Source organism: Ammospiza nelsoni, chromosome Z (assembly GCF_027579445.1).
Source record: "Ammospiza nelsoni isolate bAmmNel1 chromosome Z, bAmmNel1.pri, whole genome shotgun sequence".
NCBI classification, from domain to species: domain Eukaryota; kingdom Metazoa; phylum Chordata; class Aves; order Passeriformes; family Passerellidae; genus Ammospiza; species Ammospiza nelsoni.
In genome coordinates this window covers 75,797,479-75,810,860 of record NC_080669.1, presented here as the reverse complement: position 1 = coordinate 75,810,860, position 13,382 = coordinate 75,797,479, and the positions used below count along the sequence as shown (strand labels likewise).

Here is a 13,382-nt window from a genome sequence, read left to right as displayed (position 1 = left end):
GAAGTTTAAAACAAAAGACATGTTTTTATGAGTGGAGGCTTGTTAACCTCTGCAACAAAATTTGGAAAGAAGCTGAAAATATAATGGAGACTTCCCTGGTTCATTACATGACAGGACTGGATATTTTTTCTGCTGTTAGAGTTGTGTGGTGCTTTATGTAACCTCTTCTCTGGTCTGGATCCCTTAAGGTGCATTGTCCAGGTTATCAGGAGCCAGAGCAGCTATTACCTTTCTCAGTCCTGGCTTTAAAATCTATTGTTTGTAAAGATGTACTTATTTTGATGTAGCTGAGATCAGATGCTGTGCCTGCATCCAATCTCTCTTGCTGAGATGTCAGCTGAGATATACAAATGTTGGTTTATTTTGGAGAACATATGCTGCTGACATATTGGAAAAATCCCAGCATTTAGCAGTTCTCTTCCATTTATATACAAACAGTTTTGTGAAGTCATTATTTATGTTTTCCATTCATCTTAACTCTAGCTTCTTTCAGGCAAGATGAGATACTAGAAAGCAATAGAAAATGTGAAAAACAAGCTGTTCTGTTTAGTATTTCTGTTGTCAACACTCATCTCCTGGGGGGTTTTCTGATCTCAGAAATGCTTTTCTTCAGCAGCACTCATCTAATTTTACCATCCCAGCTCACAGTTCAGCTACAAGCAGTATTGCACCAGTGTTCAAGCAAGGGCCTGAAAATTCCACACAGCTTTACTCCTTATAGGGGTTGCCTGAGGCTGTTTCACAGGACACAAAAGAGATTATTCTTCAGGGCATCAGGAGGAGCAAAAGTATGAGTTGGACCTCTGCAGCTGGAAAACACACAAGAATAGGATTTGGCCAAGCTTTGAGAGTTACATTTCAATGAAGTCTTTCAGAGGAATCATCTAACTAGCAGTAGGATACTCTGGATTTGGAAGTTTTAACATTGTCTTTTCACACCTTTTTTTTTTTTTTTTTTTTTTTTTTTTTAACATATAGATTATCTTGAATGACCGGACAATTGATGTGAAACAGGATTTCAGTTTTGGAATCAACCTGATAAATGCTGCCCACCCCTGTGTGACCTCACCGTGTGCCAATGGAGGCACCTGTGTTCCCAAGAAGGACAGCTACGAGTGTGACTGTCCCCTGGGCTTCGATGGGCAGCACTGCCAAAAAGGTAACAAGGGCTGGGTATCAACCCAGGGGTCAGGAGTTGATCACAAAAATAAGGAAGATTTAGCACCTGCAACTGCTGCTGTACACATGCCTTTAAATAGAAACCCTGGAGGCCAGAGCACCCCTATTATCTGTGCACTTTCCATGTATCTAGGGAAGAATTTGTTTTGTTATTTAGGAATGTGGTAGCTGTTATCCCAGCACGGGGCTAGGATCCATAGATAGCAACCTGGTATCTGGTTGCTTGTGAGGAACAACAGTGAACACACACACTTGGTACACATCCCACATTGTGCAGTGCTGTGCAAAGGGGGAATTCCTGCCAGGGTCCTCCAGCCAGCAGTTATGTTACATCCTGAAGCATGAGCATGGATAACCCTTGTAATTTTATCCGCCATACAGCTGACAGCAAGCGCTGTTCTCACACACAGAAGGGTCTGCCCCTGTTCTAGGCACTGACTGCTCTGATGGAGAGATTGCACCATCTGCCCAGATCCTGCCTTGGTGGGGCAAAGGAGACCACCAAGGAAAAAACTCATCCACGTGCACATTATTCTCTTTTCTTCGGAGCCACTGTAATAATTTAAACCCTAGATTCAGGAAAGGGATAAGGTTGCAAGAAAAGTGTTTAAAAACTGTGCTTTGGGTTATTCCACTAGATGGAGTCATTTCACTTCTGTCAAGCTTGATCTTAAAAAATTCCTGAGGGGAGGTTTTGTAATGTAACAGTAAACTTGGTTCAAAAGAGCTGACTGACATTATTATCCTCACCCATTGCGTCATTTCTCACAGTCATAAACTTCAAAGTTAAATGTAGTGGTTTTGGTTAAATTGTAATGAATATATTGGCTTTTTTTCAAAACAGACAATATCTTAGAACAAAAGCATTATAATAAAATGCAATGCGAGAAACTGCTTTGCTTACGTTGTTGTGGTCTAACTAAGAGCTGAAACGACATCATTTACACTGGCTTTTTTGTAGAGATGCAGGAGAATTGGGATTTTGACTTTCTAGGTATGTGCAGGGTGCTAAATTCCTGACTTCAAGATGATATCTGCAGCAGTACCAGCACGTGTCCCAGGGCAGTCATTCACGGGAATGCTTTGCAGCCGGGTGTGTGACTGCCTGCCTGTTTGGTGGGCAGTGCTGGGGCTGCAGCTCCCCACCCGTGCTCAGCTTCTGGCCTGTGCTGAGCCCAGGGAACAGTGTCTGACCTCGTGCTATCAGCAGTGGTGCCACTTGGCTGGCATGTCCTCCCTGTTGTCACCTCAGTGGATGTCCAGGCTTTCAGAGACAGTCTGAAGCACTTTTGCCTATGACTTAGCCAGATGCTGGGTGCTGCTGCCTATGTGAATCCAATCTTTATTCATTTTTAACGGTGTCCAAAAGCATGAGCCAGCTGGTTTCTGTTCCTGATATCTGTGGCTCCTATTCAGGTGCAGCTCAACCTCTCTGCACTTGTGCAACCTCAGCCACCCCAAAAAATTGAAAGTTTTTCTGATAGATGTGCATAGAGCATGGAGTTGCTCCTGAACCTCAGCCTTGATAAGAACCACCTGAAAGAGATTCTTCAAAATAATCCTTACCTGTGTCTTTGTTGGGATGTAGATATTGTTAAGGTGAGATGCATATCTGTGTCACTTCTGTTTCACAACAGGGTTTTGGTTAGTGCACTCAGAAGGTATGTGAGGTGAAGGTGCTGTCTCCATCCTTCTTGGTGGTAGGCTGTTGTAAAAAACCCTAAAAAACAAAGTGCTTTTGATGGAGCTCACCTCATTGTTCAAAATTATACACACCACTTAAAAACTCAAGTAATGCTTGTATGAAGTATATGAGATATTGATTTATAATGTAATGGATCATTAGCTGAAAATTCAATAGAGTTTTTGCTGGCATTGCTAAGTTTTATATCTTCTGTCCAAGCTGGGGGAGTGCTAAAGATGTTTTTATACTTTAACTGTAAGATAGAATAGAACAGCAAACTCCTGTTTTCTCTTGGCTAGAGCTGATCCCTGGGTAAAATCTGGTGAGTCAGAGATTTGAGAAACAGGAGTAGCAGAAGGACTTGCTGCTGGTCCCACCTGTCTGTCCCTTTGTGTGTTTTGAGCAGACAAATAGAGATACTTGGAGCAAACCAGTTATGAAAATAGTACTATCTTCACAGGAGATTGTAGCCACTTATGCAAATGGTAGGTGGGAGATTACACATGTGTAGAAAAGTGGATATGAAATTGGGCTAAAGGAAATGTTTATGCTTTAGAATAATAAACCCAGAATGTTCTTGTTTTGTTTTGTGCTGACTCACTGCAGAGTGTGGAAGTTACTGCCTGAACAGTAAGTACTGCAAATTGTGTGAAAACTGCTCTGTCATTGTGTGTTTGTCTGGATGCTGGGTTTCCATTGAGCCTGTCAAGTTTCTGTCATTAAGCCAAAATATTTTCTAAGGTTATATAGTACTTCCTTAAACATCATGCTGTTGATATTTCAAACTTCATCCAACGCATTTGCCAAGCTCAGAACAGTGGCTATCGAGCTGTCCCTGTATTTGCAGAGCAGAGGGCCAGGTAGCTGGCTGAGGGTTTTGTGGTGTGACTTGAGGCTGCCCTGCAGTCCAGAGCTCACTCCTGCTTGGCATGAGGATTTTGGTGCTGGTCTGCTGAATCATGATGAGCAAAGAATGAAGGTGTGTAGTCCTAGATCTCCTTACTGGCTCTGCTCCCTTGCAGCTGCAAAGATCCTGGCTGCATCAAGGGCACTGCTAAAATTTGCTTGTTTTTCTGCACTCAGATTCAGAGAAACAAATGAAGAGCAAGCAGAGGTAAATGCCCATTAAGCTCTCTAGAGGAAATCAGAGTACTCTGGCACAGCCGAAGGTGGCTGCATGGCATGGACACCTCTCCCTGCTGAAGGCAAGAGCAGTGGGGCTCCAGTCCAGGATGTAGAGGGGGAACAAGGGCTCCTTTCATGCTCTGCTGCCATCAGAGGCTGTCCAGTGCAGGAAGTGTCAGACCTGGCGAGGAATGTTTGGCCAGTGTAACACAACTTTCTGCAATCTTCCAATGCCATTGGCAGACTGCAGGCTGAACATGGCCTGTGATGGTTTCTTTAGATGCATTAGGCAGCTTTCCTGATTTCACTATGGATGAAAACAGTCATTCATCACTATCTAAAATTCTCAGTCTTGGCACCTAGAGCTAAATTTCATATTACTGTTGCTGGCTGCCAGACACACCAATTGTTGCATATCTGTGTCACAGTGAGCTCTGAAAGCCCAGCCAGACCCTGTGTTGCGTAAAGAAAGCAAGCATCCTTGCCCTGGAAAGCTTGAAATTTATATAGATGGGATTAGCTGTGGGTTGAAGGGATTATTCCTCAGTAAGGAAATAGGATGAAGGCACCTATTTTAAGTAATTGATACAACTGGCTTATATTAATGCAATGCAGCAGTCAGTTGTGGGAGATCAGCAACAAACTGTAGGATGTTCACTCAACAAAAAAATCTGTTTGGGCCGGTGCTCACAGCCTGGTAAAGGGCTCTGTATCAGGGATGTTCCGTGGTTTATGTCACACAGCTGAGTTATTTTGCCAAAGTCTTCTCTGTGGGCAACAGTGCACTCACTTCCGTTCTGGCTGCAGTGTTTGCCACTGTCCCTGCCATACACCACAGGGGCACCTGGGGCTGTCCCTAGAGAAATGCTGTATGGGGGACACAGAAAAAGACCCCCAAGGCTGCACTGCAGTGTTGAGTGCACCAAAGGGCTCCACAGCCTCTGCCATGCAGCCTTTGGCATAGTCCCAGCTGTTTTCAATGGACTAAAGTGGTGTGGGGCTCTGTGACTCCTCCCTGAGACAGCCTGCCCCCCACACTGCACACCAGGGCTGAGCTCTGGGCAGGCAGCAGCCACTCAGGGCAGTCACAGACACTGAAACAGAAAACAGAGAGCAGCTCACAGGTTGTGTGTGCTGCCTCAGCCTCCCTTGGCAGGGTGAGAGGTCCCTAATGTGCTCTGCATGTGGTGCTCTGTTAGCAGCTGGGGAGGAGTTTCTCAGCCTATAAACAAAGGTGGTTAATGCGCAGTCTTTGGCAAGAGGGAGTGTTGGAGCACATAGAGAATGAAGAAATGTGGAAATGGGGATAAAGAGAAAATTTGCAATGTTTTCCCAATGCTTCGTAATTTTCTGCACTAACATTTGTAGTGGAGCAATATATTAGGCTCCTGACATGGAGGCTGTAAGCAGAGGGACTGTCAGCCATTCAAACTCCCTTAACTGCTGCCCCTACATTTGGGCAAAATCTGGCAGTGCCTGTTTGCAGAGCAGTGTGGGTTCAGCTCAGTTCTGTGCCACTGGTAGCTACCTGCCACTGCAGCAGTAAATCAGTAAAAGAGTCGTGTCTCTTTTTTCCTTCCATTTCCAAGTCAGCTATCTGACACTTATCTTCATTTTGTTGTATTTACTTCTCAGCCATTACAGAAGCAATTGAAATCCCACAATTCATTGGTCGCAGTTACCTCACATATGATAATCCAGATATCCTGAAAAGGTAATGTATCTCCTGTGGACCTAAATATTCTGTTTCTTAAGTGTTATAATGTTAGGAGCCTTATGTGTGAGAGAGTAGTACATGTTTTAAGCCATACTTACAATATTTCTAACTGTATTTCTGCCATATTTTTACATTTCAGGGAAAAATACATTTTAAGTGCATATCCTTGTGGCTTTGTTTATTATACTTGAGCATCTTGCAGCCTGTCAAGAAATAGCACACCTATGTCTGGCACAGAGAGGGACTGGTTTTTCCCTGAGGGCAAAGAACAGCCATACAGGGCTTGTGTCTCAAAAGAGACTAAGGATCTTAACTCCTTTTTAACTCCTGCTTTAGCCTAACGTTTACATGCTCAAGGTTACTTTTTTGACTGCTTTGTATCCTAGAACATCCCCACATTCCAGCAAATGTTTGCTTCTTTCAACAGATTCCTCCATCTACCTTTATTTCAGGCACCAAGTAGAGAAGGGTTCACCAGTGCCCTCACCTTCCACCTACTGGGACTTACTCATTTGCCCTTCTAACGCTCCTTCCTCTGGCTTCTGAGGGCACATCTACTGGGCATTCTCAAAATCTGCTTTTTGGGCTGGATTTCACACTAGGCTAGAGGAGTAAAAGGATTTTCTCTTAATTATATGGAATAACCTAGCAGCTATTGTGTAGAGATATGAGTTAAATTCCCATGCTCTGAAATGATGGAAATGGGGATGTGAGCCAGAATCCTTCACAGATCAGCATGTAAATGAGTTGCAGGAGAGTAACCCACCAGACCAGCAGAGACTAAATACTGCATAAGCTTTTATGTTTTTTTGAAAGAAGACTGGCACAATTTAATTTTTTACTATTATTTCCTCCTTTTACATTAAACAGGGTATCAGGAACAAGAACGAATGTGTTCATGAGGTTTAAAACCACAATGAAGGAAGGCCTTTTGATGTGGAGGGGAAACAGTCCCATGCGACCCAACAGTGATTTCATCTCTCTAGGCCTTCAGGAGGGAGCATTAATATTCAGGTGAGCTTTTCTCTCCCTTGTTTGTGTAACACACAGGGCTCAAAGGAGTTGCTACAACACATACAGTGCACTTGTCCCTTGGCACAGTGTGAGACAATCTCATCCTCAAAGTTTTGTTCAATGATGGGTCCCATCTTCTGTCTGGGAGAGGATGTAAGTTGAAGAGGTGATGTGCTGCAAGATTTGCATCACTCCTCCTTCCCAATTTTTCGGATATCAGGGCGTTATAGTGATTTTCTGAAAGCCTTCTTATGAGGGGGTGAATACTCTTGGTAAACCCCCCACATACCCATTAAATCTGTCTCTGGCAGAGCAGGGCAGGGCTGGCAGGGGTCAAAGACAAACTTTGGTGGTGCCACTGCTCACTGTGGGCTCACCCTTTGCCAGACAGTGCACACAGGACCAGGGCTTCCACCACCTCAAACCCCCAGATATCCTGCCCTGTGACACACACCACACCTTGTTTCTGCCACCATCCACAGAATCATTAATTAAGCAGGAATACCACTGCCAAAATGGTGAAACTGGGGAGTGTTGGGAAATGCTGGGGTCTTGCTCCAGCATCTCTTTCTCCCTTGCAGTCACTCAGGCACACCCTGTGCAAGTTTTTGCATGATGCTTTTTTGGGAGTCCTGTGTTTTGAAAGGCTTGTGTTTCCTTATGGTGCTCCTTTAGGTTGTGTTAGACAAACACTGAAACAGCAAATCACAGATGCCATCGCTGTCGTGGATTGTTGTGAGATACCACTGATCATGTGGCAGAGAGTATTATTTAAGCTATTTTTTTTTTTACTTTACTTAACTGGCTGCTCTTTGCTACCATGAATGTATAGATAAGTTGCACATTTCTATTTAAATTAATTTCTTTTAAAGCTTTTTTAAAAATGTGATTTAACAGTAGCTAACTTGGCAACAACTCTTAGTTTCCTCATTGATTTATAAACCAGGAACTGACTCTGCAGAAGTGGTGTGTTGTTTAAATGTCTTTGGAAGGGACTGTCTTTCTAGCATGCATGATACTAAGTGGCTACTCTGTTCTGTTTCCAAAACACAGTGCAATTTTTATTAGGTTGCTGCTCTTCCTCAGAGATAGTCAAAAGCTTTAGTCCAAACCAGCTGAATTTTACTGAAATATTTGTACATTCCACATTCATTTAGGAAGGCGAAAAATTAATCTACCAAAATAAAACCCTCATAAGCAATAACTGCTTACTGAAGGGGAGCATCAGAGAAGATGGTGAAAGGACAAATGCAGAAAAAAAAATTCTGAAAGCTTGATCCTCATGCTAGATTTTCATCTTTTGAGAAGTGAAGTCAAGAGACTATCAGGTCTGTGAATTTGTCTGAAGAATTTTACTGCAGTTCAAGTTTAGATGTCTGTGTTCTGATCCAATTTGAAATCCAAACCACACTTCTACTTTCCCATTTTCTATGGCCTTATTCCCTGTACAGTGTACTTGCTGCTAGAAATTCTTTCTGTTGCTCCCTGCTTCTGTCAAGGGTTACTTCACTGTTGTAGGGAGATAGCTGTTGTAGTGGGATTCATAAGGGATATGAATCTCATTTCTGTTATCAAAGGTCTAACATTTTGACACAGTCCTGAACACTCAAATCCTCTTGCTGTTTTTGACTTAGACTGGTGTCTGCATCCTGGGTAAAAGGGGGTGCTTGCCTGAGACTCACTTAAACCCCTGGGAGGACGCAAATTTAGGGTAACCAGTTTGCACTGGACAGCTCACAGTTTAATGTGCTGTTCTTCAGAACCTCAGCCTGGCCATGAGTTCATTCCATGTTCAGTCTTTTTTGGAGAGATGGTGATGTTGGCTTTAATCCCTCCTGCTTTGTACAGGCTGAAGTCCAGCAGCAGCTAGCTCATCCGGAGCACTCAATAGCTCACTGTGCTGTAGCAGCTACTTCTCTTTTGTTAGGGTTGGCCCAAGCTTCAGGGACCCAGAAATTAAGATGCCTGAAGTGTAAACATGATGGGGACATTATATCTGCTGAGTTATTTTAGTAGAAGCAAGCACAAAGAAATAATTAGAGTGGCAAGCTGAAGCAGCTGCATTTATTAGACTTCATCTTTTCTAACATCACAGGTCTCAACCTTCCCTATATTCCAGACGGTTTGTAGATCAGTTATGGGTTGCATGCTTATTTGGTCTTGCAGAAATTTATTTATTTGCCATATTTGAAACTGTAGATCACTGACCTTCATAGTCCCCTGCTTTGGGGAAGGATGGCCATGCAGAGGCTCTCATCCTGCTCCCATGGGAAGGTGGTGATGGCACCCACTCTGACTCAGGGAGTTCTCCTGCTTGTCCATGAGACTGACTTTACAAAATAAGAGCACTGCTGCTGGGACTCCACTGCTTGCCCCAGAATCTGAGCCAAAAGGGAGTAAGGATGCCTGAGCAGGTCCTTTCAAGGAAGGCAGTAACATTTCAATTTTTTTTTAACTGTAGCTACAATTTGGGCAGTGGCGTTGCCTCCATCACAGTGAACGGCTCTTTCAGCGACGGCCGGTGGCACAGAGTCAAAGCTGTTCGGTGAGTGGGCAGGCTCCATCTGGGGGCACCTGGGTGGCACAGAGCCAGAGCTGTTCAATAAGTGGGCAGGCTCCATCTGGGGGCACCTGGGTGGCACAGAGCCAGAGCTGTTCAATAAGTGGGCAGGCTCCATCTGGGGGCACCTGGGTGGCACAGAGCCAGAGCTGTTCAATAAGTGGGCAGGCTCCATCTGGGGGCACCTGGGTGGCACAGAGCCAGAGCTGTTCAATAAGTGGGCAGGCTCCATCTGGGGGCACCTGGGTGGCACAGAGCCAGAGCTGTTCAATAAGTGGGCAGGCTCCATCTGGGGGCACCTGGGGGCCACCCTGCCATTAAAGATGCTGGTTGGTGTCCCTGGGGGCTGGTGGGGTGTGAATCACTGTGGCTCCACACTCACACCTCGCTTAAGAGTGGAGCTGTTAGCAGCTTGGCTGTTTCAGGATGAAGTGCACAGGGATTGCTGTGTTTGAGGTGACAGTGCCAGCTCGGCACAGCTCAGGGCAGGCTGCCAAAGTCATGCAGGGCTATTCTGGGGCTGTGACAGACATTCTGTTAAACCCGTACCATTTCGGTCAAGAGTATTTTTCTTTAATGTCTGCATTTTAAAATTCCCTGGTGAGCGTTTTGTGGGCTGGCACAAGCATTGGAGAACAGACAGTGTAAACCTAGTTTTTCTATTTGGAGGAGGTGCAGACATCTTGCAGTGTATATATAACTCATATTTATAACTCATTACCTCATGGGAGGCAGCTGTGTCCAGCAGGGAAAGCATACATCCCTCTCTTCATGAGAGGTTGATTCCTTGGAAATCACATTTAGCTCAACTTGTTACCAAATTCAGGGAGAATAGGACCCATCAAGTAGCTTTTCTGTTAATACTGTTATTAACCATATGTAAAATATCTCTAGTGAGTAACAAAACTGCCTAAAAGTAAGTTTTACCATAGCTTGCCCATTTTTCCCTGGTGTTGAAACTTCTGCTCTTCACTTTTAACATTACATTTGATTTTTAACGATAGGTCAGAATGTGCCCTTCCCCTCTGTCCCCTACCTGTACAATCTGATTATTTTCCAGCACTTTCTGCTCTGAAAATGTGTCCTGCACACTTTGCAGGTCTTTTACATCTCTTAAAAAAAATCCTAAAACCTGAAAACTCTGGATGGCCTGAGTACACTGTGTCTGTGGGGCTTCCCAGTTCCATCCAAGCCTTCACCATGAGCCCAGCTCAGCTCTGAGTTGCTGTGGCAAGTCTCCTGGCAAGTGGAAAATGCCACTGCTCCTCCTCCCTTCTGACTGTAGGCTGGTTGAATGAGAGTGGTTTGCTTTTTGTTTCAGGGATGGACAGTCTGGCAAAGTAACCGTGGACGATTATGGTGCCAGGACCGGTAAATCCCCTGGGAAGATGAGGCAGTTAAATATCAATGGAGATCTCTACGTAGGTGGGTGCTAATTATTCATATTCAGGACACCTAAGTGCGGTCAGCTGCAAGGCAGGGGTGTCCAGCTCTGTCCAGCTCCTGGTGGAGGTGTCACAGAGCAGCCTCCAGTCTGCCACAGGAGAGTTTTGTGTGAGGATGCCTCTCTGAGTCGGATGGGGGAATGGGAATCAGGAGGGATGAGCACTATAGGACACCCTGTGGTACTCCTGGCAGGTACATAGAGAAACAGCCAGAGGCAGCTAGAAACCCCACACCTGGGCTCAAGCTGACTCAGGTCTTACTGATGATACAATTTCTGAAATAAATACTTAGTGTCCTAATTCATTACCTCCTGCTTATCCCCTCTGTAGTTTCAAGTGCTTAAAATCGTTAAACTTAAAACAACTTAAAACAACACAAAGCAACCTATAAATCAAAATTCCCTTCTGAGTTGCATTACTAGGGGTGGCATTGCTGGGTGTGCAGCCTGCCAGGCAGGAGCAGAGGCCCATGCTGGTGAGGAGCAGTTTCTGAGAGCTGCCTTTCCCGCAGGGGGCATGAGGGAAATCGCCCTGCACACGAACCGGCAGTACCTGCGCGGGCTGGTGGGCTGCATCTCCCACCTCACGCTCTCCACTGACTACCACATCTCGCTGGTGGAGGATGCTGCCAACGGGAAGAACATCAACACGTGTGGGACCAAGTGACAAGAGCGGGACCCCGGTGCTGAGGACCCGTCGTGTGCGTGCGTGTGTGGCTGAGCGGGAGCCGGCTGACACCGACCTCTGCAGCCAGACCATGCTGCCCGTCTGGGAAGGTGACAAAGCCAAAGGGAAACCCAAAAACAAGGAAAAGAAAAAGAACATTATTCCCCTCTCATTCCCTCTCCTTTCCTGTCCTAATGAAACCAAGCATTTTGTGTATGAACCGTGCCCTCTACCCCTTAAGTGTTTAGTGAGTGCTAAGGGTTGTGCATCAGTGCAAACGGCAAAGTGTGGTGTTACAAATAAGAGTAGCTCAGTGACTGTGTTTTGTGGTCCTTAGGATATCTGTTGTAGTATCAGAGGAAGCAATCTTGAAACACCTGCAATCATCCCACCCTGCAGTGATACAGTGACTGTGCTGTTCAACAAATACACCATCGGGCAGCATACTCCTGCATTCACATGTGGGTCCTGGAACAAACAGTTCTCCCTACCACTCTCTGATTTAGCTAAATTATGTTTCATCCTGTGTAGCAGGATAACAGTTACAATGACTGGTTTCAAAACGTTGTTGTTTGTTGAGGAGGAAAGTTCTTACAAGTCTACTTTTTTATTACAAGCAACAAAAAAATGAACCAATTTTGTAGAAGTAATTTTATACTTGTCTATTTTTTATAGCAGCAGCAGCAGACCTGCTTACATGGCATCACTTTTAACATCTACATGTACTATACAATTAGCTCTTTGCACACTTTCCTAAAAATAGAAAAGTGACCTGTGGCTTAATGTCTGTATTATACAGTTTTAATGGGGATATTTGTGAGTTATGACCAGTTTTACATTTGACTCTTTTTGTTCTGTAAATTTTGACAGTTTAAAATTGTACATTATGAAGCTTTCCTGTCTTAATCAGATTAAAAGATTAGGAAAAAAAAAGGGCAAATACTTGCTACTGTGGTATTATAATTTATTTTATTTTATTTTTTTAGAAAAGTGAGAAAAGCTATTGCAAGAGACCTTGCTAGGTCACAGTCCTCTTAAAATGTTATGTTTTCTAGGCACTGGACCAGCACTTACACAACCTTGATTGCCAAAGCATAATTTAAGCAGGCAAACAAAGTGCTGTTGAGACACTGAAAGAGTGGTCCAGAATTTCTTAACTTGGAGATTTTTCTTCCTTAATTCTCTGTTCAAAGTGGATGAGTGAGCCTGTGAAGGGGCTGGGGGGAGGAAGAGAGACCAGCCATGCAGCAGGGCACCCCACAGCCTGCCCTGCCTGTGGCAGGGGAGCCACAAACTTCCCCAGGGGCACAGGCTCATCTGAATGCCCGTGAGCTGGAAGGACCTGATGTGGTGAAAGCAATGGATGTGAGGTGGTTCCTGCTGCATTTTTAGTGTGCTCAGAGTGCTCCCGGCCCCCTGAGAGCTCACACACATTCCTTAGATTCAGCCCACCTACACCTACACCTACACCTAGATAATGGTACAGACAAATTCCTGCCAAGGATACCCCAGCTCCTGTCCTGCATGCTAAAGGGACACCCTGATCTCTTAGATGAAAGATTTGTGCTCCTTAAGGTAGCAGTAGTCAAAAACAAATGCAGGCACTTACTACAAACAGAAAATAAAAGGAAAATGGCAGCGGTGGTGCCATCATGTGATGTGCACCTGTGTCTACTCCCTGTTCAAATGATACTACGGGGGAAAAAGTCTGTAGAAGACACAGACTTCAGCTTGCAGAAAAACTGGAGACACTCATGGCTGTCCTCCCAGGAGAAGCAAAGTTTTGTTTGGCTTGGGAGCCCCATGGGGAAGGAGAAATCCTCTGTGGCTGGGAAAAAGCATGATAAAGTATACCAGATCAAGATGTGCCTTTGAAACTAAAAAAAATGGAATTGGATGCCTTGGGATGTAAAAGGAAAATGTGTAGAGTTTGAAAAAGAGTGAAAACTAAAATTTCTGGAGGCTGAAGATTTTTCTGTCTACTCAGTGTAG

At 44.6% G+C, this 13,382-nt stretch overlaps 1 protein-coding gene across 3 annotated transcripts in view; it reads left to right on the top strand.

Moving 5' to 3' along the window:
• The window catches only part of EGFLAM (EGF like, fibronectin type III and laminin G domains), a 76,839-nt gene extending 64,516 nt beyond the window's left edge, over positions 1–12,323 (top strand). For 2 of the 3 annotated variants that reach the window (XM_059492763.1, XM_059492762.1), the window contains exons 18-24: positions 979–1,159; positions 3,470–3,493; positions 5,624–5,702; positions 6,576–6,719; positions 9,181–9,264; positions 10,601–10,704; positions 11,236–12,323. In XM_059492763.1, the coding sequence (XP_059348746.1) occupies positions 979–1,159; positions 3,470–3,493; positions 5,624–5,702; positions 6,576–6,719; positions 9,181–9,264; positions 10,601–10,704; positions 11,236–11,390 (771 nt within the window). In that variant the 3' untranslated portion in view covers positions 11,391–12,323. The remainder of the gene's footprint in view (positions 1–978; positions 1,160–3,469; positions 3,494–5,623; positions 5,703–6,575; positions 6,720–9,180; positions 9,265–10,600; positions 10,705–11,235) is intronic. The other variant, XM_059492764.1, reaches the window with a different exon arrangement.
• The last annotated feature ends 1,059 nt before the right edge of the window (positions 12,324–13,382 follow it).